Here is a 26,600-nt window from a genome sequence, read left to right as displayed (position 1 = left end):
GAGGCATGAAAGTAGCCATACAGTTCTACCCATTACTTCACCTAAAGAACCGGTACAACCCCATGACTCAATCTTCCAACGTCACTTTCTCAACGTACAACTCCAACAAATTCGGTCAAACCAAAATACCTATTCTACCTAATAAACTATTAATAAAAACATAACATATAAAACCATAAATAAATCTAAATCCAGCCATATGCATAATCACGTGACCTAGGTAAATAATCGATTAATCCCAACAATCACCCCCTTAATCGGTTATTTTTCCACTCCATTCACAGTAATGCCGGTTCATCTTCGATGATCAAGTTTGCTTCTTTTTCCCACTTTGGACATTCGTTGTTGTAATGACCGAATTCACCATATTTGTAGCATTTTACGTGACTCTTGTCCCGAACACGTTCCTTACCATCTTGGCTCCTCCCGGACCCACGACCTCTTCCCCGGCCACGTCCAAAGCCATCCCGATGCGAACCGCCACTGCCACAACGCATACAACCATCCGACTTTTCTTCTCTTGACAACAACAACCCACCATGAACGTCCTCCACCTTCTCGGATCCTTTGATGCGCTCCTCATATGCCTTTAATCTACCGACGGCTTCATCAAAAAGCATCGTATCCAACTCAAAGCATTGCTCAATCGACGCAACAATTTGAAGAAAGGACTTGGGCATAGAATCAAGTAGCCTTTTCACCAAGTCAACTTCTTCAAGTTCATGTCCAAGACTCCGTGCTTTCGAAGCTAAACCACTTAACTTGGCTGCAAAATCATCAACGGTTTCTCCATCCTTCATACGCAAGCTTTCTAGTTCCCTCTTCAAAGTTGCTAATCGAGCCGTTCTTACCCGATCCACACCCAAATACTGAGTTTTTAATCCTTCCCAAACCCTTTTTGGATCGGTGTAATAGGACATTTGCAACACCATCTCTTATGGTATTGCTTGAAACAGGAAAGCAAGAGCTTGTTTATTCTTCTTTGGATATGATTCGTCACCCGACACCCTCGCTTCAACGGTCTCCCATATGCCATTTGCATCCATAATGGACTTCACTTTGACCGCCCACACCGGATAATTTGTTGGGGTCAGAACCGGAACGTGATATGTCATTGAACCACCTTCTTTTGCTGGTACCATGGTCACTATTTTCTTTCTTTTCACAGCCCCAACCTCTTCCGATCTCACCTGTTCCAGGAGCTTTTTCCACCAGTCAAGCAAACAAAGCTTCTGCCTATCCCGTTTTCCTTTACCCAGCAAGCAAGCCAAACCAAAATCCCACCCGTTTTGATTTTTTCTGCTTGTCTCTTCCGCTTCTGGTTAGGCTCCTCTAACACTGAACAGATGGATCAAGGATGGAGGCTGCAATTTTTTCAGCCTGCTAACAAAAACGAGTTACAACCCCTTCACCAGAACCGTGGGGCTCTGATACCAAATGTAGTTTCTCAACTCTGAAATCTCCCACTCAAGTGTCAAAACTCACGGATGAAAAGAAGCTCACAATATAAAAATAGTTAATGAAAAAAAAAGAAGAAGTGTCCAGAAGTTTATAGAGGAAAACACATTACTTTATTCATGAAAAGAGATGGCTATATATAGCCTTATCGAGTACCACGTGAGGCATGAAAGTAGCCATACAGTTCTACCCATTACTTCACCTAAAGAACCGGTACAACCCCATGACTCAATCTTCCAACGTCACTTTCTCAACATACAACTCCAACAAATTCGGTCAAACCAAAATACCTATTCTACCTAATAAACTATTAATAAAAACATAACATATAAAACCATAAATAAATCTAAATTCAGCCATATGCAAAATCACGTGACCTAGGGAAATAATCGATTAATCCCAACAATCACCCCCTTAATCGGTTATTTTTCCACTCCATTCACAGAAATGCCGGTTCATCTTCGATGATCAAGTTTGCTTCTTTTTCCCACTTTGGACATTCGTTGTTGTAATGACCGAATTCACCACATTTGTAGCATTTTACGTGACTCTTGTCCCGAACACGTTCCTTACCATCTTGGCTCCTCCCGGACCCACGACCTCTTCCCCGGCCACGTCCAAAGCCATCCCGATGCGAACCGCCACTGCCACAACGCATACAACCATCCGACTTTTCTTCTCTTGACAAAAACAACCCACCATGAACGTCCTCCACCTTCTCGGATCCTTTGATGCGCTCCTCATATGCCTTTAATCTACCGACGGCTTCATCAAAAAGCATCGTATCCAACTCAAAGCATTCCTCAATCGACGCAACAATTTGAAGAAAGGACTTGGGCATAGAATCAAGTAGCCTTTTCACCAAGTCAGCTTCTTCAAGTTCATGTCCGAGACTCCGTGCTTTCGAAGCTAAACCACTCAACTTGGCTGCAAAATCATCAACGGTTTCTCCCTCCTTCATACGCAAGCTTTCTAGTTCCCTCTTCAAAGTTGCTAATCGAGCCGTTCTTACCCGATCCACACCCAAATACCGAGTTTTTAATCCTTCCCAAACCCTTTTTGGATCGGTGTAATCGGACATTTGCAACACCATCTCTTCTGGTATTGCTTGAAACAGGAAAGCAAGAGCTTGTTTCTTCTTCTTTGGATCTGATTCGTCACCCGACACCCTCGCTTCAACGGTCTCCCATATGCCATTTGCATCCATAATGGACTTCACTTTGACCGCCCACACCGGATAATTTGTTGGGGTCAGAACCGGAACCTGATATGTCATTGAACCACCTTCTTTTGCTGGTACCATGGTCACTATTTTCTTTCTTTTCACAGCCCCAACCTCTTCCGATCTCACCTGTTCCATGAGCTTTTTCCACCAGTCAAGAAAACAAAGCTTCTGCCTATCCCGTTTTCCTTTACCCAGCAAGCAAGCCAAACCAAAATCCCACCCGTTTTGATTTTTTCTGCTTGTCTCTTCCGCTTCTGGTTAGGCTCCTCTAACACTGAACATATCGATCAAGGACGGAGGCTGCAATTTTTTCAGCCTGCTAACAAAAACGAGTTACACCCCCTTCACCAGAACCGTGGGGCTCTGATACCAAATGTAGTTTCTCAACTCTGAAATCTCCCACTCAAGTGTCAAAACTCACGGATGAAAAGAAGCTCACAATATAAAAATAGTTAATGAAAAGAAAGAAGAAGTGTCCAGAAGTTTATAGAGGAAAACACATTACTTTATTCATGAAAATAGATGGCTATATATAGCCTTATCGAGTACCACGTGAGGCATGAAAGTAGCCATACAGTTCTACCCATTACTTCACCTAAAGAACCGGTACAACCCCATGACTCAATCTTCCAACGTCACTTTCTCAACGTACAACTCCAACAAATTCGGTCAAACCAAAATACCTATTCTACCTAATAAACTATTAATAAAAACATAACATATAAAACCATAAATAAATCTAAATCCAGCCATATGCATAATCACGTGACCTAGGTAAATAATCGATTAATCCCAACAATCACCCCCTTAATCGGTTATTTTTCCACTCCATTCACAGTAATGCCGGTTCATCTTCGATGATCAAGTTTGCTTCTTTTTCCCACTTTGGACATTCGTTGTTGTAATGACCGAATTCACCATATTTGTAGCATTTTACGTGACTCTTGTCCCGAACACGTTCCTTACCATCTTGGCTCCTCCCGGACCCACGACCTCTTCCCCGGCCACGTCCAAAGCCATCCCGATGCGAACCGCCACTGCCACAACGCATACAACCATCCGACTTTTCTTCTCTTGACAACAACAACCCACCATGAACGTCCTCCACCTTCTCGGATCCTTTGATGCGCTCCTCATATGCCTTTAATCTACCGACGGCTTCATCAAAAAGCATCGTATCCAACTCAAAGCATTGCTCAATCGACGCAACAATTTGAAGAAAGGACTTGGGCATAGAATCAAGTAGCCTTTTCACCAAGTCAACTTCTTCAAGTTCATGTCCAAGACTCCGTGCTTTCGAAGCTAAACCACTTAACTTGGCTGCAAAATCATCAACGGTTTCTCCATCCTTCATACGCAAGCTTTCTAGTTCCCTCTTCAAAGTTGCTAATCGAGCCGTTCTTACCCGATCCACACCCAAATACTGAGTTTTTAATCCTTCCCAAACCCTTTTTGGATCGGTGTAATAGGACATTTGCAACACCATCTCTTATGGTATTGCTTGAAACAGGAAAGCAAGAGCTTGTTTCTTCTTCTTTGGATATGATTCGTCACCCGACACCCTCGCTTCAACGGTCTCCCATATGCCATTTGCATCCATAATGGACTTCACTTTGACCGCCCACACCGGATAATTTGTTGGGGTCAGAACCGGAACGTGATATGTCATTGAACCACCTTCTTTTGCTGGTACCATGGTCACTATTTTCTTTCTTTTCACAGCCCCAACCTCTTCCGATCTCACCTGTTCCAGGAGCTTTTTCCACCAGTCAAGCAAACAAAGCTTCTGCCTATCCCGTTTTCCTTTACCCAGCAAGCAAGCCAAACCAAAATCCCACCCGTTTTGATTTTTTCTGCTTGTCTCTTCCGCTTCTGGTTAGGCTCCTCTAACACTGAACAGATGGATCAAGGATGGAGGCTGCAATTTTTTCAGCCTGCTAACAAAAACGAGTTACACCCCCTTCACCAGAACCGTGGGGCTCTGATACCAAATGTAGTTTCTCAACTCTGAAATCTCCCACTCAAGTGTCAAAACTCACGGATGAAAAGAAGCTCACAATATACAAATAGTTAATGAAAAAAAAGAAGAAGTGTCCAGAAGTTTATAGAGGAAAACACATTACTTTATTCATGAAAAGAGATGGCTATATATAGCCTTATCGAGTACCACGTGAGGCATGAAAGTAGCCATACAGTTCTACCCATTACTTCACCTAAAGAACCGGTACAACCCCATGACTCAATCTTCCAACGTCACTTTCTCAACATACAACTCCAACAAATTCGGTCAAACCAAAATACCTATTCTACCTAATAAACTATTAATAAAAACATAACATATAAAACCATACATAAATCTAAATTCAGCCATATGCAAAATCACGTAACCTAGGTAAATAATCGATTAATCCCAACAATCACCCCCTTAATCGGTTATTTTTCCACTCCATTCACAGTAATGCCGGTTCATCTTCGATGATCAAGTTTGCTTCTTTTTCCCACTTTGGACATTCGTTGTTGTAATGACCGAATTCACCACATTTGTAGCATTTTACGTGACTCTTGTCCCGAACACGTTCCTTACCATCTTGGCTCCTCCCGGACCCACGACCTCTTCCCCGGCCACGTCCAAAGCCATCCCGATGCGAACCGCCACTGCCACAACGCATACAACCATCCGACTTTTCTTCTCTTGACAAAAACAACCCACCATGAACGTCCTCCACCTTCTCGGATCCTTTGATGCGCTCCTCATATGCCTTTAATCTACCGACGGCTTCATCAAAAAGCATCGTATCCAACTCAAAGCATTGCTCAATCGACGCCACAATTTGAAGAAAGGACTTGGGCATAGAATCAAGTAGCCTTTTCACCAAGTCAGCTTCTTCAAGTTCATGTCCGAGACTCCGTGCTTTCGAAGCTAAACCACTCAACTTGGCTGCAAAATCATCAACGGTTTCTCCCTCCTTCATACGCAAGCTTTCTAGTTCCCTCTTCAAAGTTGCTAATCGAGCCGTTCTTACCCGATCCACACCCAAATACCGAGTTTTTAATCCTTCCCAAACCCTTTTTGGATCGGTGTAATCGGACATTTGCAACACCATCTCTTCTGGTATTGCTTGAAACAGGAAAGCAAGAGCTTGTTTCTTCTTCTTTGGATCTGATTCGTCACCCGACACCCTCGCTTCAACGGTCTCCCATATGCCATTTGCATCCATAATGGACTTCACTTTGACCGCCCACAGCGGATAATTTGTTGGGGTCAGAACCGGAACCTAATATGTCATTGAACCACCTTCTTTTGCTGGTACCATGGTCACTATTTTCTTTCTTTTCACAGCCCCAACCTCTTCCGATCTCACCTGTTCCAGGAGCTTTTTCCACCAGTCAAGAAAACAAAGCTTCTGCCTATCCCGTTTTCCTTTACCCAGCAAGCAAGCCAAACCAAAATCCCACCCGTTTTGATTTTTTCTGCTTGTCTCTTCCGCTTCTGGTTAGGCTCCTCTAACACTGAACAGATGGATCAAGGATGGAGGCTGCAATTTTTTCAGCCTGCTAACAAAAACGAGTTACACCCCCTTCACCAGAACCGTGGGGCTCTGATACCAAATGTAGTTTCTCAACTCTGAATTCTCTCACTCAAGTGTCAAAACTCACGGATGAAAAGAAGCTCACAATATAAAATAGTTAATGAAAAGAAAGAAGAAGTGTCCAGAAGTTTATAGAGGAAAACACATTACTTTATTCATGAAAAGAGATGGCTATATATAGCCTTATCGAGTACCACGTGAGGCATGAAAGTAGCCATACAGTTCTACCCATTACATCACCTAAAGAACCGGTACAACCCCATGACTCAATCTTCCAACGTCACTTTCTCAACGTACAACTCCAACAAATTCGGTCAAACCAAAATACCTATTCTACCTAATAAACTATTAATAAAAACATAACATATAAAACCATAAATAAATCTAAATCCAGCCATATGCATAATCACGTGACCTAGGTGAATAATCGATTAATCCCAACAATCACCCCCTTAATCGGTTATTTTTCCACTCCATTCACGGTAATGCCGGTTCATCTTCGATGATCAAGTTTGCTTCTTTTTCCCACTTTGGACATTCGTTGTTGTAATGACCGAATTCACCACATTTGTAGCATTTTACGTGACTCTTGTCCCGAACACGTTCCTTATTATCTTGGCTCCTCCCGGACCCACGACCTCTTCCCCGGCCACGTCCAAAGCCATCCCGATGCGAACCGCCACTGCCACAACGCATACAACCATCCGACTTTTCTTCTCTTGACAACAAAAACCCACCATGAATGTCCTCTACCTTCTCGGATCCTTTGATGCGCTCCTCATATGCCTTTAATCTACCGACGGCTTCATCAAAAAGCATCGTATCCAACTCAAAGCATTGCTCAATCGACGCCACAATTTGAAGAAAGGACTTGGGCATAGAATCAAGTAGCCTTTTCACCAAGTCAACTTCTTCAAGTTCATGTCCGAGACTCCGTGCTTTCGAAGCTAAACCACTCAACTTGGGTGCAAAATCATCAACGGTTTCTCCCTCCTTCATACGCAAGCTTTCTAGTTCCCTCTTCAAAGTTGCTAATCGAGCCGTTCTTACCCGATCCACACCCAAATACCGAGTTTTTAATCCTTCCCAAACCCTTTTTGGATCGGTGTAATCGGACATTTGCAACACCATCTCTTCTGGTATTGCTTGAAACAGGAAAGTAAGAGCTTGTTTCTTCTTCTTTGGATCTGATTCGTCACTCGACACCCTCGCTTCAACGGTCTCCCATATGCCATTTGCATCCATAATGGACTTCACTTTGACCGCCCACACCGGATAATTTGTTGGGGTCAGAACCGGAACCTGATATGTCATTGAACCACCTTCTTTTGTTAGTACCATGGTCACTATTTTCTTTCTTTTCACAGCCCCAACCTCTTCCGATCTCACCTGTTCCAGGAGCTTTTTCCCACCCGTTTTGATTTTTTCTGCTTGTCTCTTCCGCTTCTGGTTAGGCTCCTCTAACACTGAACAGATGGATCAAGGATGGAGGCTGCAATTTTTTCAGCCTGCTAACAAAAACGAGTTACACCCCCTTCACCAGAACCGTGGGGCTCTGATACCAAATGTAGTTTCTCAACTCTGAAATCTCCCACTCAAGTGTCAAAACTCACGGATGAAAAGAAGCTCACAATATAAAAATAGTTAATGAAAAGAAAGAAGAAGTGTCCAGAAGTTTATAGAGGAAAACACATTACTTTATTCATGAAAAGAGATGGCTATATATAGCCTTATCGAGTACCACGTGAGGCATGAAAGTAGCCATACAGTTCTACCCATTACTTCACCTAAAAGCACCGGTACAACCCCATGACTCAATCTTCCAACGTCACTTTCTCAACGTACCACTCCAACAAATTCGGTCAAACCAAAATACCTATTCTACCTAATAAACTATTAATAAAAACATAACATATAAAACCATAAATAAATCTAAATCCAGCCATATGCATAATCACGTGACCTAGGTAAATAATCGATTAATCCCAACAATCACCCCCTTAATCGGTTATTTTTCCACTCCATTCACAGTAATGCCGGTTCATCTTCGATGATCAAGTTTGCTTCTTTTTCCCACTTTGGACATTCGTTGTTGTAATGACCGAATTCACCATATTTGTAGCATTTTACGTGACTCTTGTCCCGAACACGTTCCTTACCATCTTGGCTCCTCCCGGACCCACGACCTCTTCCCCGGCCACGTCCGAAGCCATCCCGATGCGAACCGCCACTGCCACAACGCATACAACCATCCGACTTTTCTTCTCTTGACAACAACAACCCACCATGAACGTCCTCCACCTTCTCGGATCCTTTGATGCGCTCCTCATATGCCTTTAATGTACCGACGGCTTCATCAAAAAGCATCGTATCCAACTCAAAGCATTGCTCAATCGACGCCACAATTTGAAGAAAGGACTTGGGCATAGAATCAAGTAGCCTTTTCACCAAGTCAACTTCTTCAAGTTCATGTCCGAGACTCCGTGCTTTCGAAGCTAAACCACTCAACTTGGCTGCAAAATCATCAACGGTTTCTCCCTCCTTCATACGCAAGCTTTCTAGTTCCCTCTTCAAAGTTGCTAATCGAGCCGTTCTTACCCGATCCACACCCAAATACCGAGTTTTTAATCCTTCCCAAACCCTTTTTGGATCGGTGTAATCGGACATTTGCAACACCATCTCTTATGGTATTGCTTGAAACAGGAAAGCAAGAGCTTGTTTCTTCTTCTTTGGATCTGATTCGTCACCCGACACCCTCGCTTCAACGGTCTCCCATATGCCATTTGCATCCATAATGGACTTCACTTTGACTGCCCATACCGGATAATTTGTTGGGGTCAGAACCGGAACCTGATATGTCATTGAACCACCTTCTTTTGCTGGTACCATGGTCACTATTTTCTTTCTTTTCACAGCCCCAACCTCTTCCGATCTCACCTGTTCCAGGAGCTTTTTCCACCAGTCAAGAAAACAAAGCTTCTGCCTATCCCGTTTTCCTTTACCCAGCAAGCAAGCCAAACCAAAATCCCACCCGTTTTGATTTTTTCTGCTTGTCTCTTCCGCTTCTGGTTAGGCTCCTCTAACACTGAACAGATGGATCAAGGATGGAGGCTGCAATTTTTTCAGCCTGCTAACAAAAACGAGTTACACCCCCTTCACCAGAACCGTGGGGCTCTGATACCAAATGTAGTTTCTCAACTCTGAAATCTCCCACTCAAGTGTCAAAACTCACGGATGAAAAGAAGCTCACAATATAAAAATAGTTAATGAAAAGAAAGAAGAAGTGTCCATAAGTTTATAGAGGAAAACACATTACTTTATTCATGAAAAGAGATGGCTATATATAGCCTTATCGAGTACCATGTGAGGCATGAAAGTAGCCATACAGTTCTACCCATTACTTCACCTAAAGAACCGGTACAACCCCATGACTCAATCTTCCAACGTCACTTTCTCAACGTACAACTCCAACAAATTCGGTCAAACCAAAATACCTATTCTACCTAATAAACTATTAATAAAAACATAACATATAAAACCATAAATAAATCTAAATCCAGCCATATGCATAATCACGTGACCTAGGTAAATAATCGATTAATCCCAACAATCACCCCCTTAATCGGTTATTTTTCCACTCCATTCACAGTAATGCCGGTTCATCTTCGATGATCAAGTTTGCTTCTTTTTCCCACTTTGGACATTCGTTGTTGTAATGACCGAATTCACCACATTTGTAGCATTTTACGTGACTCTTGTCCCGAACACGTTCCTTACCATCTTGGCTCCTCCCGGACCCACGAACTCTTCCCCGGCCACGTCCAAAGCCATCCCGATGCGAACCGCCACTGCCACAACGCATACAACCATCCGACTTTTCTTCTCTTGACAACAACAACCCACCATGAACGTCCTCCACCTTCTCGGATCCTTTGATGCGCTCCTCATATGCCTTTAATCTACCGACGGCTTCATCAAAAAGCATCGTATCCAACTCAAAGCATTGCTCAATCGACGCCACAATTTGAAGAAAGGACTTGGGCATAGAATCAAGTAGCCTTTTCACCAAGTCAACTTCTTCAAGTTCATGTCCGAGACACCGTGCTTTCGAAGCTAAACCACTCAACTTGGCCGCAAAATCATCAACGGTTTCTCCCTCCTTCATACGCAAGCTTTCTAGTTCCCTCTTCAAAGTTGCTAATCGAGCCGTTCTTACCCGATCCACACCCAAATACCGAGTTTTTAATCCTTCCCAAACCCTTTTTGGATCGGTGTAATCGGACATTTGCAACACCATCTCTTATGGTATTGCTTGAAACAGGAAAGCAAGAGCTTGTTTCTTCTTCTTTGGATCTGATTCGTCACCCGACACCCTCGCTTCAACGGTCTCCCATATGCCATTTGCATCCATAATGGACTTCACTTTGACGGCCCACACCGGATAATTTGTTGGGGTCAGAACCGGAACCTGATATGTCATTGAACCACCTTCTTTTGCTGGTACCATGGTCACTATTTTCTTTCTTTTCATAGCCCCAACCTCTTCCGATCTCACCTGTTCCAGAGGCTTTTTCCACCAGTCAAGAAAACAAAGCTTCTGCCTATCCCATTTTCCTTTACACAGCAAGCAAGCCAAACCAAAATCCCACCCGTTTTGATTTTTTCTGCTTGTCTCTTCCGCTTCTGGTTAGGCTCCTCTAACACTGAACAGATGGATCAAGGATGGAGGCTGCAATTTTTTCAGCCTGCTAACAAAAACGAGTTACACCCCCTTCACCAGAACCGTGGGGATCTGATACCAAATGTAGTTTCTCAACTCTGAAATCTCCCACTCAAGTGTCAAAACTCACGGATGAAAAGAAGCTCACAATATAAAAATAGTTAATGAAAAGAAAGAAGAAGTGTCCAGAAGTTTATAGAGGAAAACACATTACTTTATTCATGAAAAGAGATGGCTATATATAGCCTTATCGAGTACCACGTGAGGCATGAAAGTAGCCATACAGTTCTACCCATTACTTCACCTAAAAGCACCGGTACAACCCCATGACTCAATCTTCCAACGTCACTTTCTCAACGTACCACTCCAACAAATTCGGTCAAACCAAAATACCTATTCTACCTAATAAACTATTAATAAAAACATAACATATAAAACCATAAATAAATCTAAATCCAGCCATATGCATAATCACGTGACCTAGGTAAATAATCGATTAATCCCAACAATCACCCCCTTAATCGATTATTTTTCCACTCCATTCACAGTAATGCCGGTTCATCTTCGATGATCAAGTTTGCTTCTTTTTCCCACTTTGGACATTCGTTGTTGTAATGACCGAATTCACCACATTTGTAGCATTTTACGTGACTCTTGTCCCGAACACGTTCCTTACCATCTTGGCTCCTCCCGGACCCACGACCTCTTCCCCGGACACGTCCAAAGCCATCCCGATGCGAACCGCCACTGCCACAACGCATACAACCATCCGACTTTTCTTCTCTTGACAACAACAACCCACCATGAACGTCCTCCACCTTCTCGGATCCTTTGATGCGCTCCTCATATGCCTTTAATCTACCGACGGCTTCATCAAAAAGCATCGTATCCAACTCAAAGCATTGCTCAATCGACGCCATAATTTGAAGAAAGGACTTGGGCATAGAATCAAGTACCCTTTTCACCAAGTCAACTTCTTCAAGTTCATGTCCGAGACTCCGTGCTTTCGAAGCTAAACCACTCAACTTGGGTGCAAAATCATCAACGGTTTCTCCCTCCTTCATACGCAAGCTTTCTAGTTCCCTCTTCAAAGTTGCTAATCGAGTCGTTCTTACCCGATCCACACCCAAATACCAAGTTTTTAATCCTTCCCAAACCCTTTTTGGATCGGTGTAATCGGACATTTGCAACACCATCTCTTCTGGTATTGCTTGAAACAGGAAAGCAAGAGCTTGTTTCTTCTTCTTTGGATCTGATTCGTCACCCGACACCCTCGCTTCAACGGTCTCCCATATGCCATTTGCATCCATAATGGACTTCACTTTGACCGCCCACACCGGATAATTTGTTGGGGTCAGAACCGGAACCTGATATGTCATTGAACCACCTTCTTTTGCTGGTACCATGGTCACTATTTTCTTTCTTTTCACAGCCCCAACCTCTTCCGATCTCACCTGTTCCAGGAGCTTTTTCCCACCCGTTTTGATTTTTTCTGCTTGTCTCTTCCGCTTCTGGTTAGGCTCCTCTAACACTGAACAGATGGATCAAGGATGGAGGCTGCAATTTTTTCAGCCTGCTAACAAAAACGAGTTACACCCCCTTCACCAGAACCGTGGGGCTCTGATACCAAATGTAGTTTCTCAACTCTGAAATCTCCCACTCAAGTGTCAAAACTCACGGATGAAAAGAAGCTCACAATATAAAAATAGTTAATGAAAAGAAAGAAGAAGTGTCCAAAAGTTTATAGAGGAAAACACATTACTTTATTCATGAAAAGAGATGGCTATATATAGCCTTATCGAGTACCACGTGAGGCATGAAAGTAGCCATACAGTTCTACCCATTACTTCACCTAAAAGCACCGGTACAACCCCATTACTCAATCTTCCAACGTCACTTTCTCAACGTACCACTCCAACAAATTCGGTCAAACCAAAATACCTATTCTACCTAATAAACTATTAATAAAAACATAACATATAAAACCATAAATAAATCTAAATCCAGCCATATGCATAATCACGTGACCTAGGTAAATAATCGATTAATCCCAACAATCACCCCCTTAATCGGTTATTTTTCCACTCCATTCACAGTAATGCCGGTTCATCTTCGATGATCAAGTTTGCTTCTTTTTCCCACTTTGGACATTCGTTGTTGTAATGACCGAATTCACCATATTTGTAGCATTTTACGTGACTCTTGTCCCGAACACGTTCCTTACCATCTTGGCTCCTCCCGGACCCACGACCTCTTCCCCGGCCACGTCCGAAGCCATCCCGATGCGAACCGCCACTGCCACAACGCATACAACCATCCGACTTTTCTTCTCTTGACAACAACAACCCACCATGAACGTCCTCCACCTTCTCGGATCCTTTGATGCGCTCCTCATATGCCTTTAATGTACCGACGGCTTCATCAAAAAGCATCGTATCCAACTCAAAGCATTGCTCAATCGACGCCACAATTTGAAGAAAGGACTTGGGCATAGAATCAAGTAGCCTTTTCACCAAGTCAACTTCTTCAAGTTCATGTCCGAGACTCCGTGCTTTCGAAGCTAAACCACTCAACTTGGCTGCAAAATCATCAACGGTTTCTCCCTCCTTCATACGCAAGCTTTCTAGTTCCCTCTTCAAAGTTGCTAATCGAGCCGTTCTTACCCGATCCACACCCAAATACCGAGTTTTTAATCCTTCCCAAACCCTTTTTGGATCGGTGTAATCGGACATTTGCAACACCATCTCTTATGGTATTGCTTGAAACAGGAAAGCAAGAGCTTGTTTCTTCTTCTTTGGATCTGATTCGTCACCCGACACCCTCGCTTCAACGGTCTCCCATATGCCATTTGCATCCATAATGGACTTCACTTTGACCGCCCACACCGGATAATTTGTTGGGGTCAGAACCGGAACCTGATATGTCATTGAACCACCTTCTTTTGCTGGTACCATGGTCACTATTTTCTTTCTTTTCACAGCCCCAACCTCTTCCGATCTCACCTGTTCCAGGAGCTTTTTCCACCAGTCAAGAAAACAAAGCTTCTGCCTATCCCGTTTTCCTTTACCCAGCAAGCAAGCCAAACCAAAATCCCACCCGTTTTGATTTTTTCTGCTTGTCTCTTCCGCTTCTGGTTAGGCTCCTCTAACACTGAACAGATGGATCAAGGATGGAGGCTGCAATTTTTTCAGCCTGCTAACAAAAACGAGTTACACCCCCTTCACCAGAACCGTGGGGCTCTGATACCAAATGTAGTTTCTCAACTCTGAAATCTCCCACTCAAGTGTCAAAACTCACGGATGAAAAGAAGCTCACAATATAAAAATAGTTAATGAAAAGAAAGAAGAAGTGTCCATAAGTTTATAGAGGAAAACACATTACTTTATTCATGAAAAGAGATGGCTATATATAGCCTTATCGAGTACCACGTGAGGCATGAAAGTAGCCATACAGTTCTACCCATTACTTCACCTAAAGAACCGGTACAACCCCATGACTCAATCTTCCAACGTCACTTTCTCAACGTACAACTCCAACAAATTCGGTCAAACCAAAATACCTATTCTACCTAATAAACTATTAATAAAAACATAACATATAAAACCATAAATAAATCTAAATCCAGCCATATGCATAATCACGTGACCTAGGTAAATAATCGATTAATCCCAACAATCACCCCCTTAATCGGTTATTTTTCCACTCCATTCACAGTAATGCCGGTTCATCTTCGATGATCAAGTTTGCTTCTTTTTCCCACTTTGGACATTCGTTGTTGTAATGACCGAATTCACCATATTTGTAGCATTTTACGTGACTCTTGTCCCGAACACGTTCCTTACCATCTTGGCTCCTCCCGGACCCACGACCTCTTCCCCGGCCACGTCCAAAGCCATCCCGATGCGAACCGCCACTGCCACAACGCATACAACCATCCGACTTTTCTTCTCTTGACAACAACAACCCACCATGAACGTCCTCCACCTTCTCGGATCCTTTGATGCGCTCCTCATATGCCTTTAATCTACCGACGGCTTCATCAAAAAGCATCGTATCCAACTCAAAGCATTGCTCAATCGACGCAACAATTTGAAGAAAGGACTTGGGCATAGAATCAAGTAGCCTTTTCACCAAGTCAACTTCTTCAAGTTCATGTCCAAGACTCCGTGCTTTCGAAGCTAAACCACTTAACTTGGCTGCAAAATCATCAACGGTTTCTCCATCCTTCATACGCAAGCTTTCTAGTTCCCTCTTCAAAGTTGCTAATCGAGCCGTTCTTACCCGATCCACACCCAAATACTGAGTTTTTAATCCTTCCCAAACCCTTTTTGGATCGGTGTAATAGGACATTTGCAACACCATCTCTTATGGTATTGCTTGAAACAGGAAAGCAAGAGCTTGTTTCTTCTTCTTTGGATATGATTCGTCACCCGACACCCTCGCTTCAACGGTCTCCCATATGCCATTTGCATCCATAATGGACTTCACTTTGACCGCCCACACCGGATAATTTGTTGGGGTCAGAACCGGAACGTGATATGTCATTGAACCACCTTCTTTTGCTGGTACCATGGTCACTATTTTCTTTCTTTTCACAGCCCCAACCTCTTCCGATCTCACCTGTTCCAGGAGCTTTTTCCACCAGTCAAGCAAACAAAGCTTCTGCCTATCCCGTTTTCCTTTACCCAGCAAGCAAGCCAAACCAAAATCCCACCCGTTTTGATTTTTTCTGCTTGTCTCTTCCGCTTCTGGTTAGGCTCCTCTAACACTGAACAGATGGATCAAGGATGGAGGCTGCAATTTTTTCAGCCTGCTAACAAAAACGAGTTACACCCCCTTCACCAGAACCGTGGGGCTCTGATACCAAATGTAGTTTCTCAACTCTGAAATCTCCCACTCAAGTGTCAAAACTCACGGATGAAAAGAAGCTCACAATATAAAAATAGTTAATGAAAAAAAAGAAGAAGTGTCCAGAAGTTTATAGAGGAAAACACATTACTTTATTCATGAAAAGAGATGGCTATATATAGCCTTATCGAGTACCACGTGAGGCATGAAAGTAGCCATACAGTTCTACCCATTACTTCACCTAAAGAACCGGTACAACCCCATGACTCAATCTTCCAACGTCACTTTCTCAACATACAACTCCAACAAATTCGGTCAAACCAAAATACCTATTCTACCTAATAAACTATTAATAAAAACATAACATATAAAACCATAAATAAATCTAAATTCAGCCATATGCAAAATCACGTGACCTAGGTAAATAATCGATTAATCCCAACAATCACCCCCTTAATCGGTTATTTTTCCACTCCATTCACAGTAATGCCGGTTCATCTTCGATGATCAAGTTTGCTTCTTTTTCCCACTTTGGACATTCGTTGTTGTAATGACCGAATTCACCACATTTGTAGCATTTTACGTGACTCTTGTCCCGAACACGTTCCTTACCATCTTGGCTCCTCCCGGACCCACGACCTCTTCCCCGGCCACGTCCAAAGCCATCCCGATGCGAACCGCCACTGCCACAACGCATACAACCATCCGACTTTTCTTCTCTTGACAAAAACAACCCACCATGAACGTCCTCCACCTTCTCGGATCCTTTGATGCGCTCCTCATATGCCTTTAATCTACCGACGGCTTCATCAAAAAGCATCGTATCCAACTCAAAGCATTGCTCAATCGACGCCACAATTTGAAGAAAGGACTTGGGCATAGAATCAAGTAGCCTTTTCACCAAGTCAGCTTCTTCAGGTTCATGTCCGAGACTCCGTGCTTTCAAAGCTAAACCACTCAACTTGGCTGCAAAATCATCAACGGTTTCTCCCTCCTTCATACGCAAGCTTTCTAGTTCCCTCTTCAAAGTTGCTAATCGAGCCGTTCTTACCCGATCCACACCCAAATACCGAGTTTTTAATCCTTCCCAAACCCTTTTTGGATCGGTGTAATCGGACATTTGCAACACCATCTCTTCTGGTATTGCTTGAAACAGGAAAGCAAGAGCTTGTTTCTTCTTCTTTGGATCTGATTCGTCACCCGACACCCTCGCTTCAACGGTCTCCCATATGCCATTTGCATCCATAATGGACTTCACTTTGACCGCCCACAGCGGATAATTTGTTGGGGTCAGAACCGGAACCTAATATGTCATTGAACCACCTTCTTTTGCTGGTACCATGGTCACTATTTTCTTTCTTTTCACAGCCCCAACCTCTTCCGATCTCACCTGTTCCAGGAGCTTTTTCCACCAGTCAAGAAAACAAAGCTTCTGCCTATCCCGTTTTCCTTTACCCAGCAAGCAAGCCAAACCAAAATCCCACCCATTTTGATTTTTTCTGCTTGTCTCTTCCGCTTCTGGTTAGGCTCCTCTAACACTGAACAGATGGATCAAGGATGGAGGCTGCAATTTTTTCAGCCTGCTAACAAAAACGAGTTACACCCCCTTCACCAGAACCGTGGGGCTCTGATACCAAATGTAGTTTCTCAACTCTGAATTCTCTCACTCAAGTGTCAAAACTCACAGATGAAAAGAAGCTCACAATATAAAATAGTTAATGAAAAGAAAGAAGAAGTGTCCAGAAGTTTATAGAGGAAAACACATTACTTTATTCATGAAAAGAGATGGCTATATATAGCCTTATCGAGTACCACGTGAGGCATGAAAGTAGCCATACAGTTCTACCCATTACATCACCTAAAGAACCGGTACAACCCCATGACTCAATCTTCCAACGTCACTTTCTCAACGTACAACTCCAACAAATTCGGTCAAACCAAAATACCTATTCTACCTAATAAACTATTAATAAAAACATAACATATAAAACCATAAATAAATCTAAATCCAGCCATATGCATAATCACGTGACCTAGGTGAATAATCGATTAATCCCAACAATCACCCCCTTAATCGGTTATTTTTCCACTCCATTCACAGTAATGCCGGTTCATCTTCGATGATCAAGTTTGCTTCTTTTTCCCACTTTGGACATTCGTTGTTGTAATGACCGAATTCACCACATTTGTAGCATTTTACGTGACTCTTGTCCCGAACACGTTCCTTATTATCTTGGCTCCTCCCGGACCCACGACCTCTTCCCCGGCCACGTCCAAAGCCATCCCGATGCGAACCGCCACTGCCACAACGCATACAACCATCCGACTTTTCTTCTCTTGACAACAAAAACCCACCATGAATGTCCTCTACCTTCTCGGATCCTTTGATGCGCTCCTCATATGCCTTTAATCTACCGACGGCTTCATCAAAAAGCATCGTATCCAACTCAAAGCATTGCTCAATCGACGCCACAATTTGAAGAAAGGACTTGGGCATAGAATCAAGTAGCCTTTTCACCAAGTCAACTTCTTCAAGTTCATGTCCGAGACTCCGTGCTTTCGAAGCTAAACCACTCAACTTGGGTGCAAAATCATCAACGGTTTCTCCCTCCTTCATACGCAAGCTTTCTAGTTCCCTCTTCAAAGTTGCTAATCGAGCCGTTCTTACCCGATCCACACCCAAATACCGAGTTTTTAATCCTTCCCAAACCCTTTTTGGATCGGTGTAATCGGACATTTGCAACACCATCTCTTCTGGTATTGCTTGAAACAGGAAAGCAAGAGCTTGTTTCTTCTTCTTTGGATCTGATTCGTCACTCGACACCCTCGCTTCAACGGTCTCCCATATGCCATTTGCATCCATAATGGACTTCACTTTGACCGCCCACACCGGATAATTTGTTGGGGTCAGAACCGGAACCTGATATGTCATTGAACCACCTTCTTTTGTTGGTACCATGGTCACTATTTTCTTTCTTTTCACAGCCCCAACCTCTTCCGATCTCACCTGTTCCAGGAGCTTTTTCCCACCCGTTTTGATTTTTTCTGCTTGTCTCTTCCGCTTCTGGTTAGGCTCCTCTAACACTGAACAGATGGATCAAGGATGGAGGCTGCAATTTTTTCAGCCTGCTAACAAAAACGAGTTACACCCCCTTCACCAGAACCGTGGGGCTCTGATACCAAATGTAGTTTCTCAACTCTGAAATCTCCCACTCAAGTGTCAAAACTCACGGATGAAAAGAAGCTCACAATATAAAAATAGTTAATGAAAAGAAAGAAGAAGTGTCCAAAAGTTTATAGAGGAAAACACATTACTTTATTCATGAAAAGAGATGGCTATATATAGCCTTATCGAGTACCACGTGAGGCATGAAAGTAGCCATACAGTTCTACCCATTACTTCACCTAAAAGCACCGGTACAACCCCATTACTCAATCTTCCAACGTCACTTTCTCAACGTACCACTCCAACAAATTCGGTCAAACCAAAATACCTATTCTACCTAATAAACTATTAATAAAAACATAACATATAAAACCATAAATAAATCTAAATCCAGCCATATGCATAATCACGTGACCTAGGTAAATAATCGATTAATCCCAACAATCACCCCCTTAATCGGTTATTTTTCCACTCCATTCACAGTAATGCCGGTTCATCTTCGATGATCAAGTTTGCTTCTTTTTCCCACTTTGGACATTCGTTGTTGTAATGACCGAATTCACCATATTTGTAGCATTTTACGTGACTCTTGTCCCGAACACGTTCCTTACCATCTTGGCTCCTCCCGGACCCACGACCTCTTCCCCGGCCACGTCCGAAGCCATCCCGATGCGAACCGCCACTGCCACAACGCATACAACCATCCGACTTTTCTTCTCTTGACAACAACAACCCACCATGAACGTCCTCCACCTTCTCGGATCCTTTGATGCGCTCCTCATATGCCTTTAATGTACCGACGGCTTCATCAAAAAGCATCGTATCCAACTCAAAGCATTGCTCAATCGACGCCACAATTTGAAGAAAGGACTTGGGCATAGAATCAAGTAGCCTTTTCACCAAGTCAACTTCTTCAAGTTCATGTCCGAGACTCCGTGCTTTCGAAGCTAAACCACTCAACTTGGCTGCAAAATCATCAACGGTTTCTCCCTCCTTCATACGCAAGCTTTCTAGTTCCCTCTTCAAAGTTGCTAATCGAGCCGTTCTTACCCGATCCACACCCAAATACCGAGTTTTTAATCCTTCCCAAACCCTTTTTGGATCGGTGTAATCGGACATTTGCAACACCATCTCTTATGGTATTGCTTGAAACAGGAAAGCAAGAGCTTGTTTCTTCTTCTTTGGATCTGATTCGTCACCCGACACCCTCGCTTCAACGGTCTCCCATATGCCATTTGCATCCATAATGGACTTCACTTTGACCGCCCACACCGGATAATTTGTTGGGGTCAGAACCGGAACCTGATATGTCATTGAACCACCTTCTTTTGCTGGTACCATGGTCACTATTTTCTTTCTTTTCACAGCCCCAACCTCTTCCGATCTCACCTGTTCCAGGAGCTTTTTCCACCAGTCAAGAAAACAAAGCTTCTGCCTATCCCGTTTTCCTTTACCCAGCAAGCAAGCCAAACCAAAATCCCACCCGTTTTGATTTTTTCTGCTTGTCTCTTCCGCTTCTGGTTAGGCTCCTCTAACACTGAACAGATGGATCAAGGATGGAGGCTGCAATTTTTTCAGCCTGCTAACAAAAACGAGTTACACCCCCTTCACCAGAACCGTGGGGCTCTGATACCAAATGTAGTTTCTCAACTCTGAAATCTCCCACTCAAGTGTCAAAACTCACGGATGAAAAGAAGCTCACAATATAAAAATAGTTAATGAAAAGAAAGAAGAAGTGTCCATAAGTTTATAGAGGAAAACACATTACTTTATTCATGAAAAGAGATGGCTATATATAGCCTTATCGAGTACCATGTGAGGCATGAAAGTAGCCATACAGTTCTACCCATTACTTCACCTAAAGAACCGGTACAACCCCATGACTCAATCTTCCAACGTCACTTTCTCAACGTACAACTCCAACAAATTCGGTCAAACCAAAATACCTATTCTACCTAATAAACTATTAATAAAAACATAACATATAAAACCATAAATAAATCTAAATCCAGCCATATGCATAATCACGTGACCTAGGTAAATAATCGATTAATCCCAACAATCACCCCCTTAATCGGTTATTTTTCCACTCCATTCACAGTAATGCCGGTTCATCTTCGATGATCAAGTTTGCTTCTTTTTCCCACTTTGGACATTCGTTGTTGTAATGACCGAATTCACCACATTTGTAGCATTTTACGTGACTCTTGTCCCGAACACGTTCCTTACCATCTTGGCTCCTCCCGGACCCACGAACTCTTCCCCGGCCACGTCCAAAGCCATCCCGATGCGAACCGCCACTGCCACAACGCATACAACCATCCGACTTTTCTTCTCTTGACAACAACAACCCACCATAAACGTCCTCCACCTTCTCGGATCCTTTGATGCGCTCCTCATATGCCTTTAATCTACCGACGGCTTCATCAAAAAGCATCGTATCCAACTCAAAGCATTGCTCAATCGACGCCACAATTTGAAGAAAGGACTTGGGCATAGAATCAAGTAGCCTTTTCACCAAGTCAACTTCTTCAAGTTCATGTCCGAGACACCGTGCTTTCGAAGCTAAACCACTCAACTTGGCCGCAAAATCATCAACGGTTTCTCCCTCCTTCATACGCAAGCTTTCTAGTTCCCTCTTCAAAGTTGCTAATCGAGCCGTTCTTACCCGATCCACACCCAAATACCGAGTTTTTAATCCTTCCCAAACCCTTTTTGGATCGGTGTAATCGGACATTTGCAACACCATCTCTTATGGTATTGCTTGAAACAGGAAAGCAAGAGCTTGTTTCTTCTTCTTTGGATCTGATTCGTCACCCGACACCCTCGCTTCAACGGTCTCCCATATGCCATTTGCATCCATAATGGACTTCACTTTGACGGCCCACACCGGATAATTTGTTGGGGTCAGAACCGGAACCTGATATGTCATTGAACCACCTTCTTTTGCTGGTACCATGGTCACTATTTTCTTTCTTTTCATAGCCCCAACCTCTTCCGATCTCACCTGTTCCAGAGGCTTTTTCCACCAGTCAAGAAAACAAAGCTTCTGCCTATCCCGTTTTCCTTTACACAGCAAGCAAGCCAAACCAAAATCCCACCCGTTTTGATTTTTTCTGCTTGTCTCTTCCGCTTCTGGTTAGGCTCCTCTAACACTGAACAGATGGATCAAGGATGGAGGCTGCAATTTTTTCAGCCTGCTAACAAAAACGAGTTACACCCCCTTCACCAGAACCGTGGGGATCTGATACCAAATGTAGTTTCTCAACTCTGAAATCTCCCACTCAAGTGTCAAAACTCACGGATGAAAAGAAGCTCACAATATAAAAATAGTTAATGAAAAGAAAGAAGAAGTGTCCAGAAGTTTATAGAGGAAAACACATTACTTTATTCATGAAAAGAGATGGCTATATATAGCCTTATCGAGTACCACGTGAGGCATGAAAGTAGCCATACAGTTCTACCCATTACTTCACCTAAAAGCACCGGTACAACCCCATGACTCAATCTTCCAACGTCACTTTCTCAACGTACCACTCCAACAAATTCGGTCAAACCAAAATACCTATTCTACCTAATAAACTATTAATAAAAACATAACATATAAAACCATAAATAAATCTAAATCCAGCCATATGCATAATCACGTGACCTAGGTAAATAATCGATTAATCCCAACAATCACCCCCTTAATCGGTTATTTTTCCACTCCATTCACAGTAATGCTGGTTCATCTTCGATGATCAAGTTTGCTTCTTTTTCCCACTTTGGACATTCGTTGTTGTAATGACCGAATTCACCACATTTGTAGCATTTTACGTGACTCTTGTCCCGAACACGTTCCTTACCATCTTGGCTCCTCCTGGACCCACGACCTCTTCCCCGGCCACGTCCAAAGCCATCCTGATGCGAACCGCCACTGCCACAACGCATACAACCATCCGACTTTTCTTCTCTTGACAACAACAACCCACCATGAACGTCCTCCACCTTCTCGGATCCTTTGATGCGCTCCTCATATGCCTTTAATCTACCGACGGCTTCATCAAAAAGCATCGTATCCAACTCAAAGCATTGCTCAATCGACGCCACAATTTGAAGAAAGGACTTGGGCATAGAATCAAGTAGCCTTTTCACCAAGTCAACTTCTTCAAGTTCATGTCCGAGACTCCGTGCTTTCGAAGCTAAACCACTCAACTTGGCTGCAAAATCATCAACGGTTTCTCCCTCCTTCATACGCAAGCTTTCTAGTTCCCTCTTCAAAGTTGCTAATCGAGCCGTTCTTACCCGATCCACACCCAAATACCGAGTTTTTAATCCTTCCCAAACCCTTTTTGGATCGGTGTAATCGGACATTTGCAACACCATCTCTTATGGTATTGCTTGAAACAGGAAAGCAAGAGCTTGTTTCTTCTTCTTTGGATCTGATTCGTCACCCGACACCCTCGCTTCAACGGTCTCCCATATGCCATTTGCATCTATAATGGACTTCACTTTGACCACCCACACCGGATAATTTGTTGGGGTCAGAACCGGAACCTGATATGTCATTGAACCACCTTCTTTTGCTGGTACCATGGTCACTATTTTCTTTCTTTTCACAGCCCCAACCTCTTCCGATCTCACCTGTTCCAGGAGCTTTTTCCACCAGTCAAGAAAACAAAGCTTCTGCCTATCCCGTTTTCCTTTACCCAGCAAGCAAGCCAAACCAAAATCCCACCCGTTTTGATTTTTTCTGCTTGTCTCTTCCGCTTCTGGTTAGGCTCCTCTAACACTGAACAGATGGAGGCTGAAATTTTTTCAGCCTGCTAACAAAAACGAGTTACACCCCCTTCACCAGAACCGTGGGGCTCTGATACCAAATGTAGTTTCTCAACTCTGAAATCTCCCACTCAAGTGTCAAAACTCACGGATGAAAAGAAGCTCACAATATAAAAATAGTTAATGAAAAGAAAGAAGAAGTGTTCAGAAGTTTATAGAGGAAAACACATTACTTTATTCATGAAAAGAGATGGCTATATATAGCCTTATCGAGTACCACGTGAGGCATGAAAGTAGCCATACAGTTCTGCCCATTACTTCACCTAAAGAACCGGTACAACCCCATGACTCAATCTTCCAACGTCACTTTCTCAACGTACAACTCCAACAAATTCGGTCAAACCAAAATACCTATTCTACCTAATAAACTATTAATAAAAACATAACATATAAAACCATAAATAAATCTAAATCCAGCCATATGCATAATCACGTGACCTAGGTAAATAATCGATTAATCCCAACAATCACCCCCTTAATCGGTTATTTTTCCACACCATTCACAGTAATGCCGGTTCATCTTCGATGATCAAGTTTGCTTCTTTTTCCCACTTTGGACATTCGTTGTTGTAATGACCGAATTCACCACATTTGTAGCATTTTACGTGACTCTTGTCCCGAACACGTTCCTTACCATCTTGGCTCCTCCCGGACCCACGACCTCTTCCCCGGCCACGTCCAAAGCCATCCCGATGCGAACCGCCACTGCCACAACGCATACAACCATCCGACTTTTCTTCTCTTGACAACAACAACCCACCATGAACGTCCTCCACCTACTCGGATCCTTTGATGCGCTCCTCATATGCCTTTAATCTACCGACGGCTTCATCAAAAAGCATCGTATCCAACTCAAAGCATTGCTCAATCGACGCCACAATTTGAAGAAAGGACTTGGGCATAGAATCAAGTAGCCTTTTCACCAAGTCAACTTCTTCAAGTTCATGTCCGAGACTCCGTGCTTTCGAAGCTAAACCACTCAACTTGGCTGCAAAATCATCAACGGTTTCTCCCTCCTTCATACGCAAGCTTTCTAGTTCCCTCTTCAAAGTTGCTAATCGAGCCGTTCTTACCCGATCCACACCCAAATACCGAGTTTTTAATCCTTCCCAAACCCTTTTTGGATCGGTGTAATCGGACATTTGCAACACCATCTCTTATGGTATTGCTTGAAACAGGAAAGCAAGAGCTTGTTTCTTCTTCTTTGGATCTGATTCGTCACCCGACACCCTCGCTTCAACGGTCTCCCATATGCCATTTGCATCCATAATGGACTTCACTTTGACCGCCCACACCGGATAATTTGTTGGGGTCAGAACCGGAACCTGATATGTCATTGAACCACCTTCTTTTGCTGGTACCATGGTCACTATTTTCTTTCTTTTCACAGCCCCAACCTCTTCCGATCTCACCTGTTCCAGGAGCTTTTTCCACCAGTCAAGAAAACAAAGCTTCTGCCTATCCCGTTTTCCTTTACCCAGCAAGCAAGCCAAACCAAAATCCCACCCGTTTTGATTTTTTCTGCTTGTCTCTTCCGCTTCTGGTTAGGCTCCTCTAACACTGAACAGATGGATCAAGGATGGAGGCTGCAATTTTTTCAGCCTGCTAACAAAAACGAGTTACACCCCCTTCACCAGAACCGTGGGGCTATGATACCAAATGTAGTTTCTCAACTCTGAAATCTCCCACTCAAGTGTCAAAACTCACGGATGAAAAGAAGCTCACAATATAAAAATAGTTAATGAAAAGAAAGAAGAAGTGTCCAGAAGTTTATAGAGGAAAACACATTACTTTATTCATGAAAAGAGATGGCTATATATAGCCTTATCGAGTACCACGTGAGGCATGAAAGTAGCCATACAGTTCTACCCATTACTTCACCTAAAGAACCGGTACAACCCCATGACTCAATCTTCCAACGTCACTTTCTCAACGTACAACTCCAACAAATTCGGTCAAACCAAAATACCTATTCTACCTAATAAACTATTAATAAAAACATAACATATAAAACCATAAATAAATCTAAATCCAACCATATGCATAATCACGTGACCTAGGTAAATAATCGATTAATCCCAACAATCACCCCCTTAATCGGTTATTTTTCCACTCCATTCACAGTAATGCCGGTTCATCTTCGATGATCAAGTTTGCTTCTTTTTCCCACTTTGGACATTCGTTGTTGTAATGACCGAATTCACCATATTTGTAGCATTTTACGTGACTCTTGTCCCAAACACGTTCCTTACCATCTTGGCTCCTCCCGGACCCACGACCTCTTCCCCGGCCACGTCCAAAGCCATCCCGATGCGAACCGCCACTGCCACAACGCATACAACCATCCGACTTTTCTTCTCTTGACAACAACAACCCACCATGAACGTCCTCCACCTTCTCGGATCCTTTGATGCGCTCCTCATATGCCTTTAATCTACCGACGGCTTCATCAAAAAGCATCGTATCCAACTCAAAGCATTGCTCAATCGACGCCACAATTTGAAGAAAGGACTTGGGCATAGAATCAAGTAGCCTTTTCACCAAGTCAACTTCTTCAAGTTCATGTCCGAGACTCCGTGCTTTCGAAGATAAACCACTCAACTTGGCTGCAAAATCATCAATGGTTTCTCCCTCCTTCATACGCAAGCTTTCTAGTTCCCTCTTCAAAGTTGCTAATCGAGCCGTTCTTACCCGATCCACACCCAAATACCGAGTTTTTAATCCTTCCCAAACCCTTTTTGGATCGGTGTAATCGGACATTTGCAACACCAT

At 43.2% G+C, this 26,600-nt stretch overlaps 9 protein-coding genes across 9 annotated transcripts; all 9 read right to left on the bottom strand.

Annotated features, from left to right (window-relative positions):
• Nucleotides 1-278: 278 nt before the first annotated feature.
• On the bottom strand, nt 279-932 carry LOC145130256 (uncharacterized). Its single transcript, XM_079065089.1, has one exon. It carries the CDS (start codon nt 930-932, stop codon nt 279-281), a length of 654 nt encoding a protein of 217 aa, XP_078921215.1.
• A 2,583-nt stretch (nt 933-3,515) lies between these two features.
• Nucleotides 3,516-4,169, bottom strand: LOC145130255 (uncharacterized). The gene has a single exon (XM_079065087.1). It carries the CDS (start codon nt 4,167-4,169, stop codon nt 3,516-3,518), a length of 654 nt encoding a protein of 217 aa, XP_078921213.1.
• A 4,129-nt stretch (nt 4,170-8,298) lies between these two features.
• Nucleotides 8,299-8,952, bottom strand: LOC145130253 (uncharacterized). Its single transcript, XM_079065086.1, has one exon. It carries the CDS (start codon nt 8,950-8,952, stop codon nt 8,299-8,301), a length of 654 nt encoding a protein of 217 aa, XP_078921212.1.
• Nucleotides 8,953-9,916: 964 nt separating this feature from the next.
• On the bottom strand, nt 9,917-10,570 carry LOC145130252 (uncharacterized). Its single transcript, XM_079065085.1, has one exon. The coding sequence runs from the start codon at nt 10,568-10,570 to the stop codon at nt 9,917-9,919; it is 654 nt and encodes a 217-aa protein (XP_078921211.1).
• Nucleotides 10,571-13,083: 2,513 nt separating this feature from the next.
• LOC145130251 (uncharacterized) lies at nt 13,084-13,737 on the bottom strand. The gene has a single exon (XM_079065084.1). It carries the CDS (start codon nt 13,735-13,737, stop codon nt 13,084-13,086), a length of 654 nt encoding a protein of 217 aa, XP_078921210.1.
• Nucleotides 13,738-14,701: 964 nt separating this feature from the next.
• On the bottom strand, nt 14,702-15,355 carry LOC145130250 (uncharacterized). Its single transcript, XM_079065083.1, has one exon. The coding sequence runs from the start codon at nt 15,353-15,355 to the stop codon at nt 14,702-14,704; it is 654 nt and encodes a 217-aa protein (XP_078921209.1).
• A 4,129-nt stretch (nt 15,356-19,484) lies between these two features.
• Nucleotides 19,485-20,138, bottom strand: LOC145130249 (uncharacterized). The gene has a single exon (XM_079065082.1). The coding sequence runs from the start codon at nt 20,136-20,138 to the stop codon at nt 19,485-19,487; it is 654 nt and encodes a 217-aa protein (XP_078921208.1).
• A 4,466-nt stretch (nt 20,139-24,604) lies between these two features.
• LOC145130248 (uncharacterized) lies at nt 24,605-24,982 on the bottom strand. The gene has a single exon (XM_079065081.1). The coding sequence runs from the start codon at nt 24,980-24,982 to the stop codon at nt 24,605-24,607; it is 378 nt and encodes a 125-aa protein (XP_078921207.1).
• A 964-nt stretch (nt 24,983-25,946) lies between these two features.
• On the bottom strand, nt 25,947-26,600 carry LOC145130247 (uncharacterized). Its single transcript, XM_079065080.1, has one exon. It carries the CDS (start codon nt 26,598-26,600, stop codon nt 25,947-25,949), a length of 654 nt encoding a protein of 217 aa, XP_078921206.1.

This window comes from Lactuca virosa, chromosome 8 (genome assembly GCF_052849685.1).
Source record: "Lactuca virosa cultivar CGN04683 chromosome 8, Lactuca_virosa_CGN04683_v6, whole genome shotgun sequence".
In the NCBI taxonomy this organism is placed as follows: domain Eukaryota; kingdom Viridiplantae; phylum Streptophyta; class Magnoliopsida; order Asterales; family Asteraceae; genus Lactuca; species Lactuca virosa.
This window is presented reverse-complemented; position numbering and strand designations above follow the sequence as displayed.

Excerpts from the sequence above, each read along its gene's own strand:
- LOC145130256 (XM_079065089.1), bottom strand. The coding sequence starts at position 932 with ATGGTGTTGCAAATGTCCTATTACACCGATCCAAAAAGGGTTTGGGAA.
- LOC145130255 (XM_079065087.1), bottom strand. The coding sequence starts at position 4,169 with ATGGTGTTGCAAATGTCCTATTACACCGATCCAAAAAGGGTTTGGGAA.
- LOC145130253 (XM_079065086.1), bottom strand. The coding sequence starts at position 8,952 with ATGGTGTTGCAAATGTCCGATTACACCGATCCAAAAAGGGTTTGGGAA.
- LOC145130252 (XM_079065085.1), bottom strand. The coding sequence starts at position 10,570 with ATGGTGTTGCAAATGTCCGATTACACCGATCCAAAAAGGGTTTGGGAA.
- LOC145130251 (XM_079065084.1), bottom strand. The coding sequence starts at position 13,737 with ATGGTGTTGCAAATGTCCGATTACACCGATCCAAAAAGGGTTTGGGAA.
- LOC145130250 (XM_079065083.1), bottom strand. The coding sequence starts at position 15,355 with ATGGTGTTGCAAATGTCCTATTACACCGATCCAAAAAGGGTTTGGGAA.
- LOC145130249 (XM_079065082.1), bottom strand. The coding sequence starts at position 20,138 with ATGGTGTTGCAAATGTCCGATTACACCGATCCAAAAAGGGTTTGGGAA.
- LOC145130248 (XM_079065081.1), bottom strand. The coding sequence starts at position 24,982 with ATGGTGTTGCAAATGTCCGATTACACCGATCCAAAAAGGGTTTGGGAA.
- LOC145130247 (XM_079065080.1), bottom strand. The coding sequence starts at position 26,600 with ATGGTGTTGCAAATGTCCGATTACACCGATCCAAAAAGGGTTTGGGAA.